This window comes from Muntiacus reevesi, chromosome 3 (genome assembly GCF_963930625.1).
Source record: "Muntiacus reevesi chromosome 3, mMunRee1.1, whole genome shotgun sequence".
NCBI classification, from domain to species: domain Eukaryota; kingdom Metazoa; phylum Chordata; class Mammalia; order Artiodactyla; family Cervidae; genus Muntiacus; species Muntiacus reevesi.
This window is the reverse complement of record NC_089251.1, coordinates 236,517,836-236,535,949: the sequence shown is the minus strand read 5'-3', so window position 1 is coordinate 236,535,949 and position 18,114 is coordinate 236,517,836. Positions and strand designations below refer to the sequence as shown.

The 18,114-nt window shown below is 36.1% G+C and overlaps 1 protein-coding gene across 1 annotated transcript in view; it reads left to right on the top strand.

Annotated features, from left to right (window-relative positions):
* IFIH1 (interferon induced with helicase C domain 1) overlaps positions 1-18,114 on the top strand; it is a 55,211-nt gene that overhangs the window by 24,399 nt on the left and 12,698 nt on the right. Inside the window, exons 4-8 of the mRNA XM_065931652.1 lie at positions 1,918-2,022; positions 6,946-7,166; positions 14,814-15,024; positions 16,077-16,294; positions 17,464-17,580. Coding sequence (XP_065787724.1) covers positions 1,918-2,022; positions 6,946-7,166; positions 14,814-15,024; positions 16,077-16,294; positions 17,464-17,580 — 872 coding nt within the window. The remainder of the gene's footprint in view (positions 1-1,917; positions 2,023-6,945; positions 7,167-14,813; positions 15,025-16,076; positions 16,295-17,463; positions 17,581-18,114) is intronic.

The window sequence follows — 18,114 nt, the reverse complement described above, 5'->3', positions numbered from 1 at the left end:
CTGACTCTTTGCGATGCTATGGACTATAGCCCGCCAGGCTCCTCTGTCTGTGGGATTCTCTGGGCAAGAATACTGGAGTGGGTTGCCATGCCTTCCACCAGGGGATCTTCCTGACCCGCATGAGGGGATCAAACCCACATCTCTTGTGTCTCCTGCGTTTGCAGGCAGTTTCTTTACCACAAGCACCACCTAAGAAGCCCTTACTTAGCGTAATCTTACTTTAGTATAATTTAATTAGTGCATGTGAGAGCTCTAGCATAAAATAATAATCTCACAAGTATAAATATTATGAAATATTAATTTTAAAGATGGTTTATTGTTTATTATTTATTTATTCATTTTAGACCACACTGCCTGGCTTGATAGTTCCCTGACTAGGGATTGAATCCCAGGCCCTGGCAGTGAAAGTGCTGAGTCCTACCCACTGGACCACCAGGGAATTCCCCAAATATTTTTAAATGACACTCTTGCCTTAGTAATCCACCAACTACTTGAATTTTATTTCATTTTTCAATCACCAACAAGTATATGCAAAGAACTCGTTGTACCTAACATTACTACATGGTTGTCAAATACTGTGAAGTAAATTGTGCTGGCTTCATTTTATTTTTTATTTTATTGAAGTATAGTTGATGTACAATATTTATATGGGTTACATGTGTGCTGTCGCTTCAGTCGTGTCCGACTCTTTGCAACCCTGTGGTCTATAGCCCACCAGGCTCCTCTGCTCATGGGGATTCTCTAAGCAAGAAAACTGGAGTGGGTTGTCATGCCCTCCTCCAGGGGATCTTTCTGACCCAAGGATCAAACCCGCATCGCCTGCATTGGCAGGCAGTTCTTTACCGCTATGGCCACCAACCTTATATAGGTTACAGGTGTACACAATTTTTAAAGGTTATACTCCATTTATAGTTACTATAAAATATTGGCTATATTTCTTGTGTTCTACAATATATTCTTGTAGTTTATTTTATACATAATAGCTTGTACCTCTACTAGCCCAATTTTAAACAAGGGGAAGGAAGTTAGGCTCATAGCATTGCCAACAGCAAATTTCACAAGTCTTTTAATTCCAAAACCAACATCTGTAACCATCTTTCATTTATTTTTACCAGTTTAGCAATAGTTCTGATCCTTGCGGATGGGATTGCATAAATCCTTGGAAATGAACTGTAAGGAGGGAAGCCTTCCGTTGTGGGAAGGAAGGTTTTTCAAAATGAATTGATGCTGAGTATTGAAAAGAAAAAAAGAAACAATCAGGATTAATAAGTGAAATGTGCCCTTGCCACTTGTATTTATTGTCATCCTTGATGGAAGCTTAGTTTAATTATAAGAAAGAAAAAAGTAATTCCCAACCTCATGTAAGCTTCTAGTGCCTCTGCAATGTCAGGCTTTCCTGATAGTCTGAGTAAATTCTTTGTGAGATTTTAGTTATGTGTATCACCCAGTTGCTGTTTTCATAACTTATCAGTAGAACCATGTTCTTCATTAATTCATTAATTTTTCTATAACATTAATTCTCTACCATTGTACATGCAGATGACTCAATGGTTTAAACATAGTGCTTATGTTTAAGTGATAATATCAGGCTCAGATATTTTTTTGGACAAAATTTACACAAAGGGGGACAACAAAAGTCCTAACTCCTTACAAATTTACACGAGCCCTCAGATTGGATGTATGGTACTTTAAGTAGGTAAATACATGTATTTGATTCAGTCCCCGACAGCTGCTCATTCATAGTGGAGTTTTTAAACATTGCTTGCCAGAAACTCTTACCTTTTATTTGTGATTGTCTGGATGTACCTTCTCCACTTGCATTGAACTGTATGTACTGTGTGCTGTAGAGGTGTGCAGTTAAAATACGTTTATTCTCAGAAATATTTTTAAAATATTTTAAAATGTTTTCCTTTGCAGAATCAGACACAAGTTTGGCAGAAGGAAGTGTCAGCTGCTTAGATGAAAGTCTTGGACATAACAGCAACATGGGCAGTGATTCAGGCACCATGGGAAGTGATTCAGGTACTGCCTAACTGTTGTGTAAACCTTAAAAAGTGTGAAATAAGACACCATATAGTGGAACGCATGGGGGCTGTTCGTACCCTCCCTAATGTATTTATGCAATTAAAGCAATTCTTTTCTACAGTTGAAATAGTTTTGGAACTTTGCCATTCACTTTCTTGAAAAGTACAACTTACAAGTCTTAAACTCAAGGTCTCTAATTTTGATCCAGTACATAGCTTTTTGGTCTGGCATATGCCACATTCCATAGACCCATGTAATCTATTTTATTTATGTGATCTGTTTTGATTAATTTGACTGCTTTTAAATTATATACTCAATTTTATACATTTATTTCCAACCCCTGCATTTAAAAAAATTAAAATACATTATAAATAAAAGTAATATTGAGATGAGTATGACTATAGTTAATGGTATTTAATGAGTCCCTCTTAAGCATTAGAATATACACATATAGTTAAAAGAATTTCAGTATTTATAAACATCCTTTAATTGAGTTTGCAAAATATTCTCACACTAAATGAGAAATTTACTAGATATTTCACAAATTGTTCTTTGTATCAGTTTAATATCCCACCCACTTCCCAGGTAGTGCAGTTGTAGAGTCCACCTGCCAAGCAAGAGATGTGGGTTCAATTCCTGCGTCAGGAATATCTCCTGGAGAAGGAAATGGCAAACTACTCCTGTATTCTTGCATGGAAAATCCCATGGACAGAGGAGCCCGGAAGGCTTACAGTCCATAGAGTCACAAAGAGTCAGACACAATTAGCAACTGAGCGCACACACACAGTAAATAAGAGGGCCTCTTCCCAATCTCCACACTTTAGCAAGACTTCCTGTTATCAGACACCCTAACTTTGGTCAGTCTGATCCATTTCATATCTTTTTTTCTGTCCTTTGAATGTGCATTTCCATTATTACTACTGAGGTGAAATGTTAACATTAAGAATGGGTGATGGGCCCTTTCATGTCTTTCTAATATTTGTGTGTTTGAAATATTTTATAATTAAAATGAACAAATTAGTGCAAACAAAAATCAGTGTTTTGCAATATGGCCAGCAAAGAAGCAGCAGCAAAATAGCAAATTAAGAAACTATTCTTCATTCGTTCTATGACTGAGTTATAGAAAACACTTAGAAAAATATTGTGTACTTCAGATTACCCCGCACTGTCTGAAGGATTATAGAAATTTACATCTACAATAGGCCTAAAAGGGCAAAATAGTTTACATAAAGATAGCCATCTGCCCCAAAAGCTTTCCCAAAGGAAACGTACCACCTCTTTTATTTAAATGCTCTTGTCTCTTAATAACCCCCAAATAACTTAGAACAAGTTGATTTGAGGAAACTCAATTCACCAAATGTCAGTCGTAACTTTAATGTTAATTAAAAAGGGTTAATTAATCTTCCGTTCAATTTAGTCAGTGTTAATATTAAGTTCTTGGCATGTGCATACTTCTGTGGCTTTTATTTGTTTTTTCTGTGCTTGTTATACAACTGTTAAATTTAATAATTAACATTTTTATTAAATGCTATTGATACTAGAACTCAAAATACACTCTAGCTAATATTTAACATCTTTATGATTGCTTTAAGCTTCTGGACCTTCTCCTAATTTTTGTTTGCCTGAGTAAGGGCTTTTCTACAATATTCATTCATTTAATAACTATCTAATAGATATCCTCTATGTGCAGGGCATTTTATCTGTTTAGCACTGTTAGCAAATGCAACTATTTACTGATTTTCAGTCTTCAACATGGCATGAAAGTCATGATAAATCTAAAGCAACCTACTTTTAAAAAGCAAATACTTTTCCAAAAGCAAATACATTTGAAGACAAACACATTTTTAAAGGGCAACTCATTGGAGTTCTGGATGGTTAGTGCTTAGGAATAAAGCCTAGTGGATACAAGATTGCATAGTAGATGGCAAAATTCTGAAATCATAAAATTATGAAATTCCTTTCTTTCATGTGCATGCTATAAGTTGACATACAAATCAGTTTAAGATAGGTTTGTGTAAACTGCAAATTGTTAAACATGCATTGATTCACTGAAAGCATTGCAGTGTTTGGGATTATGTTTTAATTTCTGAAGTTGACATCAAAGGGACCCTATTCCACACGCCCTTTGTCCACATTTAGAGGTTACATTATGAGGCATAAGAATCGTGGATGTGACATTATGTTCCTTCATAGTATTATTATGCCATAGTAAAGCATAATTAGTGGTACTTTTGAAGTTTAAATATTTTAATTATACCGTGAGGGGCTTTTTTGTTTTCCTGTTCCCCATTCTCAGAGAGATATACTGCTTCTTACAAAGCGGCAATGTTTTTGGCAATGTACATTGGCCTGATATGTAGAAAGTGTTTCCTTACTATTTTGAGGTAATATCTATTAATATTTGTCCAGCTGGAATGGTATATTTTTCTGAGGTTACATACTATAGGTAAAGGAATACTTTGTCATTTTCAAACACATGCAGTGACAGACCTTTTCTCTCCAAGAATAACTCAGCTGTCAAAAATCAATGTGAGAATGAAATTTGCCACATGGTGTAGTTTCAATAGAATGTTATTATTTAAACCTTATTTGATTTCATTTTTTGACCATTTGTATGGTATAGTATAATTTTAAGGTCTTTGATAAATACTTGTTATAGAGGATGGGCACAATATTATTCAAAGCCTGTGCATATTTTAAATACCATTTTTGTTATTGCATTTAATTAATTTTGCTTTTTTGAAGAGAGCCAAAAAGAAGCACACAACAAACAAACAAAACCCAAACATTTTTTTTATATAAAGGAAATTGGCTCCTGGCTCCCTGACACCAACCCAATTCTCTCCTTCTGGTGACAGAGAAGAGAAAATTCTCTTTTCATTGCGTATGTGGATGTATTCTTCCATTCCTGTGTCAGAGGATGTGATAAGGCAAGAATCAGGCTGAATATTTAGCACTCACCCAGCTCTTTTTCTTTGGATGCTATCCTCACAATGAATCCAACTCTGATTTTTTTTCCATATTCACTCTGTGCCTCTCTTTTAAACTTGAGGCTACCAATCAAGTTTCCTAGACTTGACTCAAAAAAATATGGATGATATTGAGCTATCTGGGCTTCCCAGGTGGTGCTAGTGGTAAAGAACCCCTCTGCCAATGCAGAAGTCACAAGAGACGTGGTTTAGATCCCTTAGTCAGGAAGGTTGTCTGGAGTAGGAAGTGACAACCCACTCCAGTATTTTTGCCTGGAAAATTCCATGGGCAGAGGATCCTGGCGGTCTACAGTCCACGGGGGCGCAGAGTCAGACACGACTGAGCACAGCACCGTGATATTCTTAAGTCAGCTTGAATCTTCTGTAAATATAATAGAGGATGGGTTATTATAATTGCTATAGAGCTCAAAGACAAGCGTGGTGAGAAAGCTTGTCAATGTGTGTTTTTAAAAGCTGCTGATCTTGAATGAGTTCTTCCTGACAATCCTAATAAATGAATCAGCAGATGAGCCAATGATAGCGTAAATGTATTGCGTATATGTTTACTCATCCATACAGAAGGCAAATTTCCTGCCAGGTTAGTAGATGACTCTTCCTAAGTGGTATTTGGTGTGAATTTTCCTACCTGTTCAGATAGTGCTATCACAGCAAGTTAAAACCCAGTTAAACAGAATAATCCAGTTGCTGAAATGGAACAATCAGCAACTTTTTTTGAAGTTAATGGGATTCTGTTAGTTTAATTTTATTGCACTCATTGATAAGAGAGAGAATGCTTACTTCATGTGTAATGAAATACTGATAAGTGCTGTCATTTCGTTTTTTTCTTGTGATTACATAAAGCAAAAGATGGGCTTTTAAATTGATGCAATATTTGTTTTACTGCATTCCACATGATAAGTTATACATTTTTAGATCTTTTCCCCTAATATAGATAAACTTGGTCACTTCTAAAAAACATATATTTAAACCAAGATTATTATAATTATTTTATTCTAATGTTTATAAAATTAATGTATGTTAGTATGTATTTTATCAGTATTTTAAATGTAGAGATCTACGCTAGCTGAAAATATTTTTAATGTATTGTGCTTTGAGTTTCAGGAAAACATGAATATGTGGAGACATACCTATAAGAAAGTGATAAAAATCACATTCAAAGCTAAATAGCAAAATTAGTCACAATCTAGTTATGAACCAACAAAATTATTTTTCCTCTTTCACTGCACAGTTACAGAGTGAAGGCTAGCATGGAAAAGGCTAGCACCTTTTCCCTAAATACAGCTTCTGCTTAATCTGATTGCCTTAAATGGCAAAAATTGGATTGGGGGAACCAGTTTTAGGTATTTGAGATAGATGATCTACAGATAGAAGATAGATAGACGGATAGATATGCTTTTTGGTATTTGGTTTGTCAGGTAAAGTTTTTCACGTGAAGGAAAGTAGCATCAGCTTTAGTATTTCTTCACAATAAAAAGTGAGGGGGAATATAGAACAAGGAATCCTACTTTCCCAGTCCCTCTTGATTTGTTGGTGAAAGAGAATTGGGTGGGGTGGAATGGTTCCACAAAGAAATGGCAAGTCTGAGGCATTAAGAATCATCAACTGCCAGGCCTGCACCACAGTCATTTCCACTTGGCTTTGCCCACTCTCTGAAAAGACTTCTCTGTGTTGCCCCCTCCTAGTCCTCCATCCTGTTAATCCCTTCCCTCTCCATTCCCATGTCCTAGGCCACTTCCAGAGCGCTTGGGCTGTGTCCTGCAAACAGAGAGAGCTGACACCCGTTTGGTACAGAAAACAGAAAATGGATTGGTTTGGACCCCTTATGAAAGGAGATTTAAGCTGCAAGGGGCCCATGTTCCATTTCAGGCTTCCTAGCCTTAGTTATTTTGTTGTCTGTTTCCTTAGTTTTCTTCCTTGTAACTTCCTTCAGATGATGAGAATGTGGCTCAAAGAGCATCCCCCGAGCCAGAGCTGAATCTCAGGCCTTACCAGCTGGAAGTGGCCCAGCCTGCCCTGGAGGGGAAGAACATCATTATATGCCTCCCTACAGGGAGTGGGAAAACCAGAGTGGCCGTTTACATTGCCAAGGATCACTTGGACAAGAAGAAAAAAGCATCTGAACCTGGAAAAGTTATGGTCCTCGTCAATAAGGTATTCAGACAGCCCATAAATAGAACATGTTTATTTTCATATTATTTTTTCTGAAGCATTTGTATAGTGATGCTTGTAACAATGGATCACACAGTTTTAATTAGGAAAAATGTCAGAATGAGTAATTTATTTTAAATCTTTGTTTTTCAGTTCTCTCTATTATCTAAATTATTAACCATTAAAGTAGATTTTTTTTGTCTTATTAAACCAGAACACTAAGTCAAAGAGCTGTAACAGTTGTTCAGTTGCTCAGTCATGTCTGATTCTTTGCAGCCCTATGGACTGCAGCACGCCAGGCTTCCCTGTTCATCACCAACTTCCAGAGCTGGCTCAAATTCATGTCCATTGAGTCAGTGATGCCATCTTGTCCTCTGTCATCCCCTCCTCCTCCTGCTTTCTGTCTTTCCCAGCATCAAGATCTTTTCCAATGAGGCAGCTCTTTGCATCAGGTGGCCAAAGGATTGGAGCTTCAACTTCAGCATCAGTCCTTCCAATGAATATTCAGTATTGACGTCCTTTAAGATTGACTGGTTTGATCTCCTTGTTGTCCAAGAGTCTTCTCTAACACCACAGTTCAAAAGTATCAGTTCTTTGGCATTCAGTCATTTTTATTGTCTAGCTCTCACATCTGTACATGACTACTGGAAAAACCGTGGCTTTGACTATAGAGACCTTTGTAGGCAGAGTAATGTCTCTGTTTTTAATAATGTCTCTAATTTATACTGAGGTATAAAGAATGTATTTACTCAGATTTTCTTTATGGTGAACTAGTACTGACTTATCATTGCATATGGACTTAAATGACCTCAAAATATCACTGAAATCTAGGCTTAAACACTGTGTTCTAGAGTCTCTTTAACCACCGTACATGAGTGTGTGCATGCTGTTACTTCAGTCGTGTTGAACCTGTGTCTCTTGTGTCTTCTGCATTGGCAGGCGGGTTTTTACCACTAGCATCACCTGGGCTACCACCTACGAAGCCCTTTTTAACCACTGACCCTCAGTCAAAAGTGGCAAGTGCTCTTTATTCAGAATATATATAATTTGGTTTGAAAATGAAGAGAAAATTAAGTGAATATTTGACTGATTTATATCAAGTTTAATAGAGAAATAATTTTCAAATAGTGTGTAAAACATATATATATATATACACACATATATCATTCAATGCAACTGAGGTTTTGCTTTAGTATTTTTATCTTAGGATTTTTAAAGTCTATCTTCATAAGCAGGTATAAGTCTCCATTTTAAACAAAGTCTAGTTGAACTTTATTCAGATATATCAGAGTTTATTAATTTATAAGTTTGTAACTTGGGGATATTGATCTTTACCATTTTATGGAGTAAAATTGAGTACAGTTTCCATGACCAAAAACAATCTTTTTCCCATTACATTGGTGACTAGATTCTCATTTGCTCCTTTACAGAAAATATAGTTATAGACTATATGTGTAACTTTCCTCTATTTTTTGGATTTCTATCATGCTGAAAGTTTTAATTGTAGTCTGCTTTTTAGTATTAGAGAAATGTACTCAGAATCCATAATCTTAATGATTTCTATCATGTAACTCCAAAAGCATTTTGTGTATACACCCCAAGCCTAAATACGGTTCCTTCATACTTACATGCCCCCTGTTAGAACAGTTTGTGTGTGTGTGTGTGTGTGTGGTGATGGTGATACATTAATATTTTTTTCCCATGGCTTTTCATATGTTTTCCTTATTAAGAATATTATCTTTTGGAATAAAACAAATCTAGGTGTGAATACTATTTCTACCTACCAGTAATTTGATCTTGGGCAAATTATGAACTTCTCTCACTTTAATTTCCTCATCTGTAAAGTGAGTGAAATAATACTACTCTATACAGGGTTGGAAGTTTAAATGAGATAATCTATTTAAAATCTAAGAGTGACTCAGTGAATATTAGTTCCTTCTCCCTTCCTTCCTCCTCACCTTAACAACTAATAATTTGCAATTCCTTAACCAATGAATAAGGTCGTAAGTGCCAGGTCCAGAAAAAAGAACAAAATTAATTGGATTTGAAACAACTGATGCTCTTGATACCGTCTTTACATTCTTGCATTTCCTCAAACTCATTCCCTTCATTTACTCTCCCAAAGATCCCCCTTTCCTAGTCTGTCTCTCTCTTGGTTATATTACCTCTTCCAAAGCATGTAACCTCAAAACCTAGGAGTTACTTTTGGTCCATCAGCTTCCTGTACTTCTTTTATCCAGCATCATAGACACTAGAGTTGAAAGAAGCCTGTAAGATCCGGTTTTCATTTATTGCCAAGTGATTCTCTCACCTCTGCTGAGTAACTTCTAATATCAAGAAAGTCCTCCTTCTAACAAGAGAGAGCTCAATCCATTCTTTGAACAACTGACACTGTTAGAAAGATATACCTGCATTCATCAAAATCCATTTCTCTGTAATCCACACTTATTGCTTAGCATTCTTTCCTCTGTAATATACAGAGTAAGCTGAATCTTAATTTTGCTGCCTTATGATTGCCCTTCACAAAGAAAAGACATCAAGCATCATATGACTCCGGAGGGATTTTTCTTTTAGTTTGCTGTGATAAATACTTCCAGTTCTCTTATATGTTCTTCATATAATGTAGTTTCCAGACTTTTCATCTTCCTGAGAGCTCATATTTTTTCAGACATTAACTAAGACCCTGTTAAAACACAGTGTTTAGGGTTGGACAAAATACTGTAGGTAGTAGAGGAAAGATGAGATGTGACGTGTGATCCATGGCCGGGTTTGCCTTTTGTTACCAATGCTGGCACCCACTGACTCATCTGAAGTTTTCCGTAACCTAAGAAGTCTCAGCTTGTTTTCATTTGAAGATCTGTTAAACTAGAACTCTCAAGTTATTTTTGAAGGTTAATTTTGAGCCTACATGAAAATACTTCGGTTTATACTTATGTTTTTCATATTATTAATCTTGATTGATCTTTTCAAGTCTCATATTTTTGTGTGTATCTCATGCACCTTCCTTTTTGTATAACTCCTCATCCTCTCAGTGCTATATTCTAGCTGTGACTCTCTCATCCCATTGGAGCAAGGTGATACTTATGAATTCACATTTGCACCCGTGTTTAAATGTGAAATTATCCTCATTAATTATTCATATCCATTGCATTGCTCTGTAGACATTTAAGGCCATGGGTTCAATTTCTGATCTGCTTCCCTCTTGTTTTTCCCTAGGAATTATTGGAAATCTCTCTACTAGATCTTCCCTAATAATCGTTTAATTTATTATCCCATTGCTTTGAATTCTAAAGTAATTTAATTCTTTCGATTGAATTAGATAATCTCTGACCCAGTAAGTCAACATAACCTACTTTCTATATTTGGCCCAATGGCAAGGCTCTAATATTATAACCCTTCATCTAGAAAGGAGAAATCCTGTTTCCTAATACCGTTTACTTTTGTCTCCCTTTCTCTATCCTTTCCAAAGTTATTGCCTTCAGATGCAGGGAGAAATGAAAACACCACCTGTGTTCCCAGACTTTCTATTTCCTATCTAGGACTTCAACATCATGAGAGAGAAATCCCAGGTTTCTAGATGCTATAATACAGCCCCATATGATTCAGCAGAAGTGGGTAGCATTTGGGTTTGATTAGTCTTGGCAGGCACTCTGTCACATCTCAGGAAAAGGCTCCAAGAGGACCACACACCTCCCAATTAGCCATGTCAGGCTTGCATCTGGCTCTCTTTGTGTCCTTCAGGAGGAAGTCAATGCCACCCAAAGTGAGTCTCAGGATTTCCAACACCTGCCACCTCCTGTGACAACGTCTTTTTATTCTGTAGACCAAAATATGCTGCTTCTTTGGAATATCTCAGCCCATCCTTTCTGGGCAGAACCTCAGGTTTCTATGCCACTCCGGACCATGGTGGTGGTGGTTTAGTCGCTAAGTCGCGTCTGACTCTTGCAACCCCATGGACTGTAGCCTACCAGGCTCTCTGTCCATGGGATTTCCCAGGCAAAAATACTGGAGTGGGTTGTTATTTCCTTCTCTACTCCATTGTATAGAGCTTCTCAAGTGATTCAGCAGCATGAGCGTATTTAAAGACAAATCAAATGCGGAGCCTGCCCTCAGGGAATCTATGGTCTAGGAAATGAGAGCTGTGTATTAATATAATAATGACTGTTGTGTTGCACTTCACATCCTCTCATTAAAATCACACAGCTCTTATTTTTAGTAACCATAAATATCACCATTTTAGCAATCAGGAAGCCGAGGCTTTGGGCTTTAATTGGCCTGTCAGGAATCATCTGCAGCAGAGCCGAGACTTGAACCCTTTTCTTCTGAAGGGAACTGGTCCTCCCTTCTATCATTCTCTACTACTAGGATAAAAAGAAGGTGAAATACCAGGGAAGTTTTCTGAATACTGGCACTATGTCAGCCTCTATTTCATTTATTTTTCATAACACTTCCATCACAGGTTGATGTTTTCCTGACTTTGATAGAGATGATTAGGTGACTTGTCCAGAGTCACACAATAAGCAAGTAGCTGGAGTATTTGTTTTCAGAGCTCAGTTTCTCTCCTCTGGAGCATGCAATCTCCACTACATTTAATCTTCCTTTACTTCCTCCGAATCTTTTTTGCTGACTTCCTTCTTAGATTATTTCTGCTGTCTTGTATAAGTAGAATGAAAAGAATAGCCCTATAAAAGTGAATCAGAAATGACTTTGTAGAAGAAAAAGAAGAGCTGTGGTTCTCTTTTAAAAAATTTTTTGAAAAGACTTAAATGTCATATTGGAAGCTTCATAAAGTGCAGGCTTCAAGACTCTGTCCTAAATATGGTCAGTCTCTAGATTCAGTAGTTCTCGAGTGGGGCTTGGGAGTCTGCGTTCTCCAAATCTCTCAATTGATTTTGTGACAGATAGACAGACAAGAGATCTCACTTTGGAGGGAGAAAAACAACTAAGTGAGGTTTTCTCTTTCAATCCTGTGTTATATTCTTGCACTTACCAAACTTTGTTATTTATTCACTCTGTTTCCTTGGAATTCATGGGCTCCATTTAGCCCCCTTTCCCCTCCTACATTCACGCTTAGAAGCCCTCACCATTTCTACTAAATAATAATACAAAGAAGTGTTCTTCCTTGGTTCTCTCCAGCTAAGAGGGTCAGCCAGCCCTTATTTTTCACATAGAGTTCGTCTCAAATTTTAAAAAATGAATAGCACATACTTTACAAACCACTATAAGGTAACCACTGACCACATTATCAGGTAATTGCATGAGGAGAAATGTAATGTTCATTCTTTGATGTTTGCCCTTGAAACTCTTTCTGCAAACTTTATTTGCCATGCTGTACATTCCTGGGCTTCTACTGCACAGCCTCTCCTAGGATATAACCTTCAAGATGGCCTGGTTCGGGAAGATCCCTTGGAGAAGGAAATGGCAATCCACTCCAGTATTCTTGCCTGGGAAACCCCATGGACAGAGGGACCTGGAGGGTCACAGTCTGTGAGTTTGCTAAGAGATGGATACAACTGAGCAACTAAACAACAGGGACCCGGTTATTCCTTTCCCTAGTAATCGAGCTGTTCTAAATGACTGGTGATGTGAGAGCCTTGAGGTGTCAACTCAGTCACCTTCAGTGGTCACTACAACATACAAAGACTCAACTCCTTTGTTCTCTACTGAGCAACAAAACCTTAACACTTTGACCAGGTTCAGCTGTTACCGAGGCTGGACATTTCTAAATGTAAATTGAGGTAGAATGCAGAGTAATGACATCACTGGGCATTGTGAATGCAGGACTGAAGAATTGACAGCACTCCTCCAGTTCAGCACGATGCTCAGGGCAAAACATTTCCCGATTTGCAGGTCTCAGTTCTCAGACAAGGGATTGGACCTGGGCCATGGCAGTGAAAGCCAGAATCCTAATCGTTAGGTCACCTGGGAACTCCCATAAGTTTGTTTTCTGTGTCTGTGAGTCTGCTTCTACTTTGTAAGTAAGTTCATTTGTATTTTTGATTACATTAGATTACATTTAGTTCATTTGTATTTTTCTTAGTTTACACATGTATTGTTGTTCAGTCACTAAGTCGTGTCCAACCTCAATGCCATGCTCCTCTGTCCTCCACTATATTCTGGAGTTTGTTCACACTCATGTCCATTGAGTCAGTGATGCTGTCTGATCATCTCATCCTCTCGACGTCCCCTTTTCCTCCTGCCCTCGGCCTTTCCCAGCATCAGGGTCTTTTCCAATGAGTATTTACATCAGGTGGCCAAAGTATTGGAGCTTCAGCTTCATCATCAGTCCTTCCAATGAATATTCAGGGTTGAGTTCCTTTAGGATTGACTGATTTGATCTCCTTGCAATCTAACAGACTCTCAAGAATCTTCTCCAGCATCTCAATTTGAAAGCATCAGTTCTTCAGCACTCAACCTTATTTATGGTCCTACTCTCACTTCTGTACATGACTACTGGAAAAACCATAGCTTTGATTAAACAGACCTCTCTCAGGAAAGTGATGTCTCTGATTTTTAATATGCTGTCAAGCTTTGTCATAGTTTTTCTTCCAAGGAGAGATTACATGTATAAGTTATATCATATGATATTTTTCTTTTTCTTTTTGACTTAGTTCACTTAGTAAGATAATCTCTATGTCCATCCATGTTGTTTCATGTGGCATTATTGCTTTCTTTTTGTGACTGAGTAATATTTTATATATATATATATATATGCACACACAGACACATATATATATAAAACATCTTTTTTATGCATTCAGATGTTGATGGACTTTTAGGCTGCTTCCATGTCTTGTCTATTGTAAATTGTGCTGCTATGAACACTGAGATTCATGTATCTTTTCAAATTAGGGTTTTCCTCTTTTCTGGATATATGCCCAGGAGTAGGACTGTTGAATCATTAGTAACTAAATTTTTATTCTTTTTAAGAAATTTGCTATTTTGTTCTTTTTCAGTCACCAAAGCTGATCTAGCAGTCCATCCCTTCACCTCCACCTGTTCTCCTAGGCAATATCTTACCTTCTTACCTTTGGTTTTCTGCATCCTCCAATTCCTTAGGCAGGTTGCCTCTGGCTTGATCCCCAGACAACTCTATAGCCCATAAGGGTCCTGTGAACTGTTATATTGAATTTAAAATACTCTTGGTGTTCATAGCCCTTTATAGCTTGACTTTGTTTTAAAAATTCAAATTTTGTTTCTTATTCAGGCTTAATTTCAATTTATCTCTTCACTAACCCACAGTTGACAAGATTAAATTTTTTTCTTCACCCTTCCAAAATGGAGGTTGCTTCTTCCATTTTGCTGTCACATTCCTTGTTTCCATGGAAGAATTGTCACATTGTGTTGTGATCATTTATTTTGTTTTCTTGAGTCTTGGTCCATGTGCTCAGCTAGAAAGAGTTCCTGAGAGCTGTCAGCTATACCTTAAACATCTTTGTGTTTCAGACACAATGTCTACACCTAATGAAAGACATTGACTAAATGCTTACAAATGTGTGAATGAATGAAATGATGGATAGGCAGTTACATCTAATTAACTTATAATGCAAACATTTCTGATGATGCTTGGCATACATAGTAGGCCTTTGGTCAATACTCGTTTCGTTTGACAATGCTTTCTCTTTCTTTTTAACTTTGGCATTTTTAAAGGTACCGTTAGTTGAACAGCTCTTCCGCAAAGAGTTTGAACCATTTTTGAAGAAATGGTATCATGTTACTAGATTAAGTGGTGATACCCAATTGAAAATAACATTTCCAGAAGTTGTCAAGTCTCATGATGTTATTATCAGTACAGCTCAAATCCTTGAAAACTCCCTTTTAAACTCAGAAGAAGGTGAAGATGATGGTGTAGAGTTGTCAGGTTGGTTGAAATGTTTATTTTTGTAAAATAGTATGAATATTGATAGTAGTAACAGGGACTGTATTAGCTAAATAAGTTTTTAAAGGTTGATTAAACATTTAAATATTTATTATTTTTATGTTTTATCAATTTTTAATTGAAGTGTAGTTGATTTACAATGTTGTGTTGATTTCTCCTGTGTTTCAAAATGATTCATTTATACATATATACATTATTTTTTAATATTCATTTCCATTGTTTATCATAGGATATTGAATATAATTCTCTTCTACAACCTTGTTGTTTATCCATTCTATATGTAAAAGCTTACATCTGCTAACCCCAATCTCCCACTCCATAATTTTGATTTAGATTGTCTTCCATTGCTTAAGTTTTCATTAAAAACCTTCTTCCTTGGGGAAGTAAACAGAAAGTGGGAGAAGTTTTTAATTATATCACTTTATTCTGCATCAGTATATCATTATTAAATCAAACAGTTACTGGACTTCTTCCAAATTACTCAGTATTTCTAAGTACCAACAAGTTCTTTTTAAGTTTTAGTGGATCCTGTTAGATATGCCCTCTTCTCTGTAGAATAAATACAGTCCTTTCTATTTTGTGGAGGATGGGAAGAAAAGGTAGGAGCAAGGTGGGGAAGGAAGTATATAAAATCATAATAATTAAATGCCATGTTGAAATAAAGTAAAATTATTCCTTTTTAAATAATCTTTTTCATTTAATAGAATGAAGATAAAATTCACCAACTTTAAATATTTTATTAAAGAACAAAAATGTAATTCTGAGAGTTTTGGGGAATAAGTCAGGATTTGATCCATCCCATAACACTTTTTAGATCTATAAATTTTCCAAAACTCACCTATTAAATGGGGATGATAACAGGGATAGTTTCATGATTAATATGCACAAACATCTGTATATACAGGTGACTAGGATACTTACATTTCCCTTTAAACAGTGAGAGATACTTGGCTGCTAAGTTTACTAACTTAAAGGTACTTTTTCACTATGTCTTGCCAATATGGACAAATAAACCATTTTAATTTCCTTTCAAGACTTTTCTCTCATCATTATTGATGAATGCCATCACACCAACAAAGAAGCAGTCTATAACAACATCATGAGGCGTTATGTGAAACAGAAGTTGAAAAACAATAAACTTAAGAAAGAAAACAAACCAGTGATTCCCTTACCTCAGATAGTGGGGCTAACAGCCTCACCAGGTGTTGGAGGAGCCAAAAAGCAAGCCAAAGCAGAAGAACACATTTTAAAAGTAAGTCATTAATTTTATGCATGAATCAAAAAACCAAAGTTATAGCAAATGCCAGTGCTTCTTGGTTAAGATTAAGTCCAAGTGCTGTGGAATGCATGAAGGATGGTATATTCCATGCTCATCAGTTAAAAGAAATCTATATGCTTTGAAGTGAATAGACTCACTCTTATACAAAGCCATAAGTACCTTAATAAATTACTGGGGCACAGAACAATATCAAAAAAATTATGGAGAGCAAACAGTGAAAAATTGGGACAAATTAAATACCTGCCTTTAAATATCTATCCCTAATTTTCAAACTCAATGATCTATTCGTAGGAGTATGCATGAACTATGAAGGTTTCTAATTTTCATACACACTCTATGCATTTCAAAATTGCATAGTTTCTTCTGTGCCTTTTTGTTGTTGTTCTGTGTGATACTCAGGTTCCAGGTAATTCAAATTAATGGAGATATGAGAGAAATGAGGGAAATGGAGACATGAGAATCTTTAATTAAAAACATATTTCTTGTCCACTGCCCCAAAATGGTAACAACACATATAGTACTATTGTTGATCTCAAGCACTGAAAGAATTCAGAGTAATTCACATAAGATGTTGACATAAAGGCATTGTATTTACATTTTAAGTCCCTTATTTTTAAGTTGAAGTTGGTAAAAATCATGTAGAGTAGACAAAAGCACAATTATTTTTTCCAACATATTATTTATTACTAGAATTAAGGACTAACTCCAATCCAAATCCAGGTACATGGGCTTTGTCTGCTCCTATCTTTGTCCTATCCTCTTTTATGTGTAGAAGAAAGTGGTAATATGATCCATGGATGTCAAGATGACCCATAAATGCCTTGTGTAATACGGTTAGCTTATAAACATTCTCTTCTCATCTCTGCAATTTTCTGTACTCTCTCCATGTTACTTTTTCCATCTGGAAAAATGGAATTTAAGAAATAAAAATAAATACTTTTTCTGGAATTTTCTACCAACTTGTTTTAGAAGTTTTTTTTTTACTCTATCAGGATGAATGTTACTGGTTGGACCCACAGTGAAGCAATACTAAAATGCTGCATTTAGCAAATCATGCTACATATTTCTCACACAAGAAAAAGTTCTACATTGAATCAATTGAAAAGGAATAGTATTTGAATATTGAAGTGTCTCTTTTTCAGATATGTGCCAATCTTGATGCAGTTACCATTAAAACTGTGAAACAGAATATTAATCTACTTAAAGAGCAAATAAAGGAGCCATGCAAAAAGTTTGTAATTGCAGATGACACCAAAAAAGTATGTGCTTAAATTTTTATGTTTATTTGATTGATGATACCATATTCACCTGAAAGATGCAAAGATTATATTACACTGACACTCTGAATAATATTATTTTAAATTTTTGTAGAAAAATTAGTTTTATTCTTTTTTATTGATATTAGGCAGCAAAGCACTGTGGTGAATACTTAATCTTTTCATTTTCTAGTTTGTACAAAGAGTAGCTTAGTACTTTGTTTACTAAGTATCAGTTGTGGTGGGAGAGAAAGGGTAAGGGTGGGGAAGGTTGTAAAGCTAAACTAGATGGATTACCATAGTTTCTTTTATTTGTTTTACTTTTCTGAATTGATTTTCCCAACATTGAACAGAGCCATTTTTGACTACCAGATTTCAGTTGGCAATGATAACAGGTATCCCACCTAATAGATATATTTAGTTTCTTAGGAAAATACTTAACGGTAAAGAAGTGAAATATTTACTTTAACAGTGTTTTTGTGATGAATATCTTATACAAATCAACCTGAGTCAGTTTGAAGATTGTGACTAGAACAT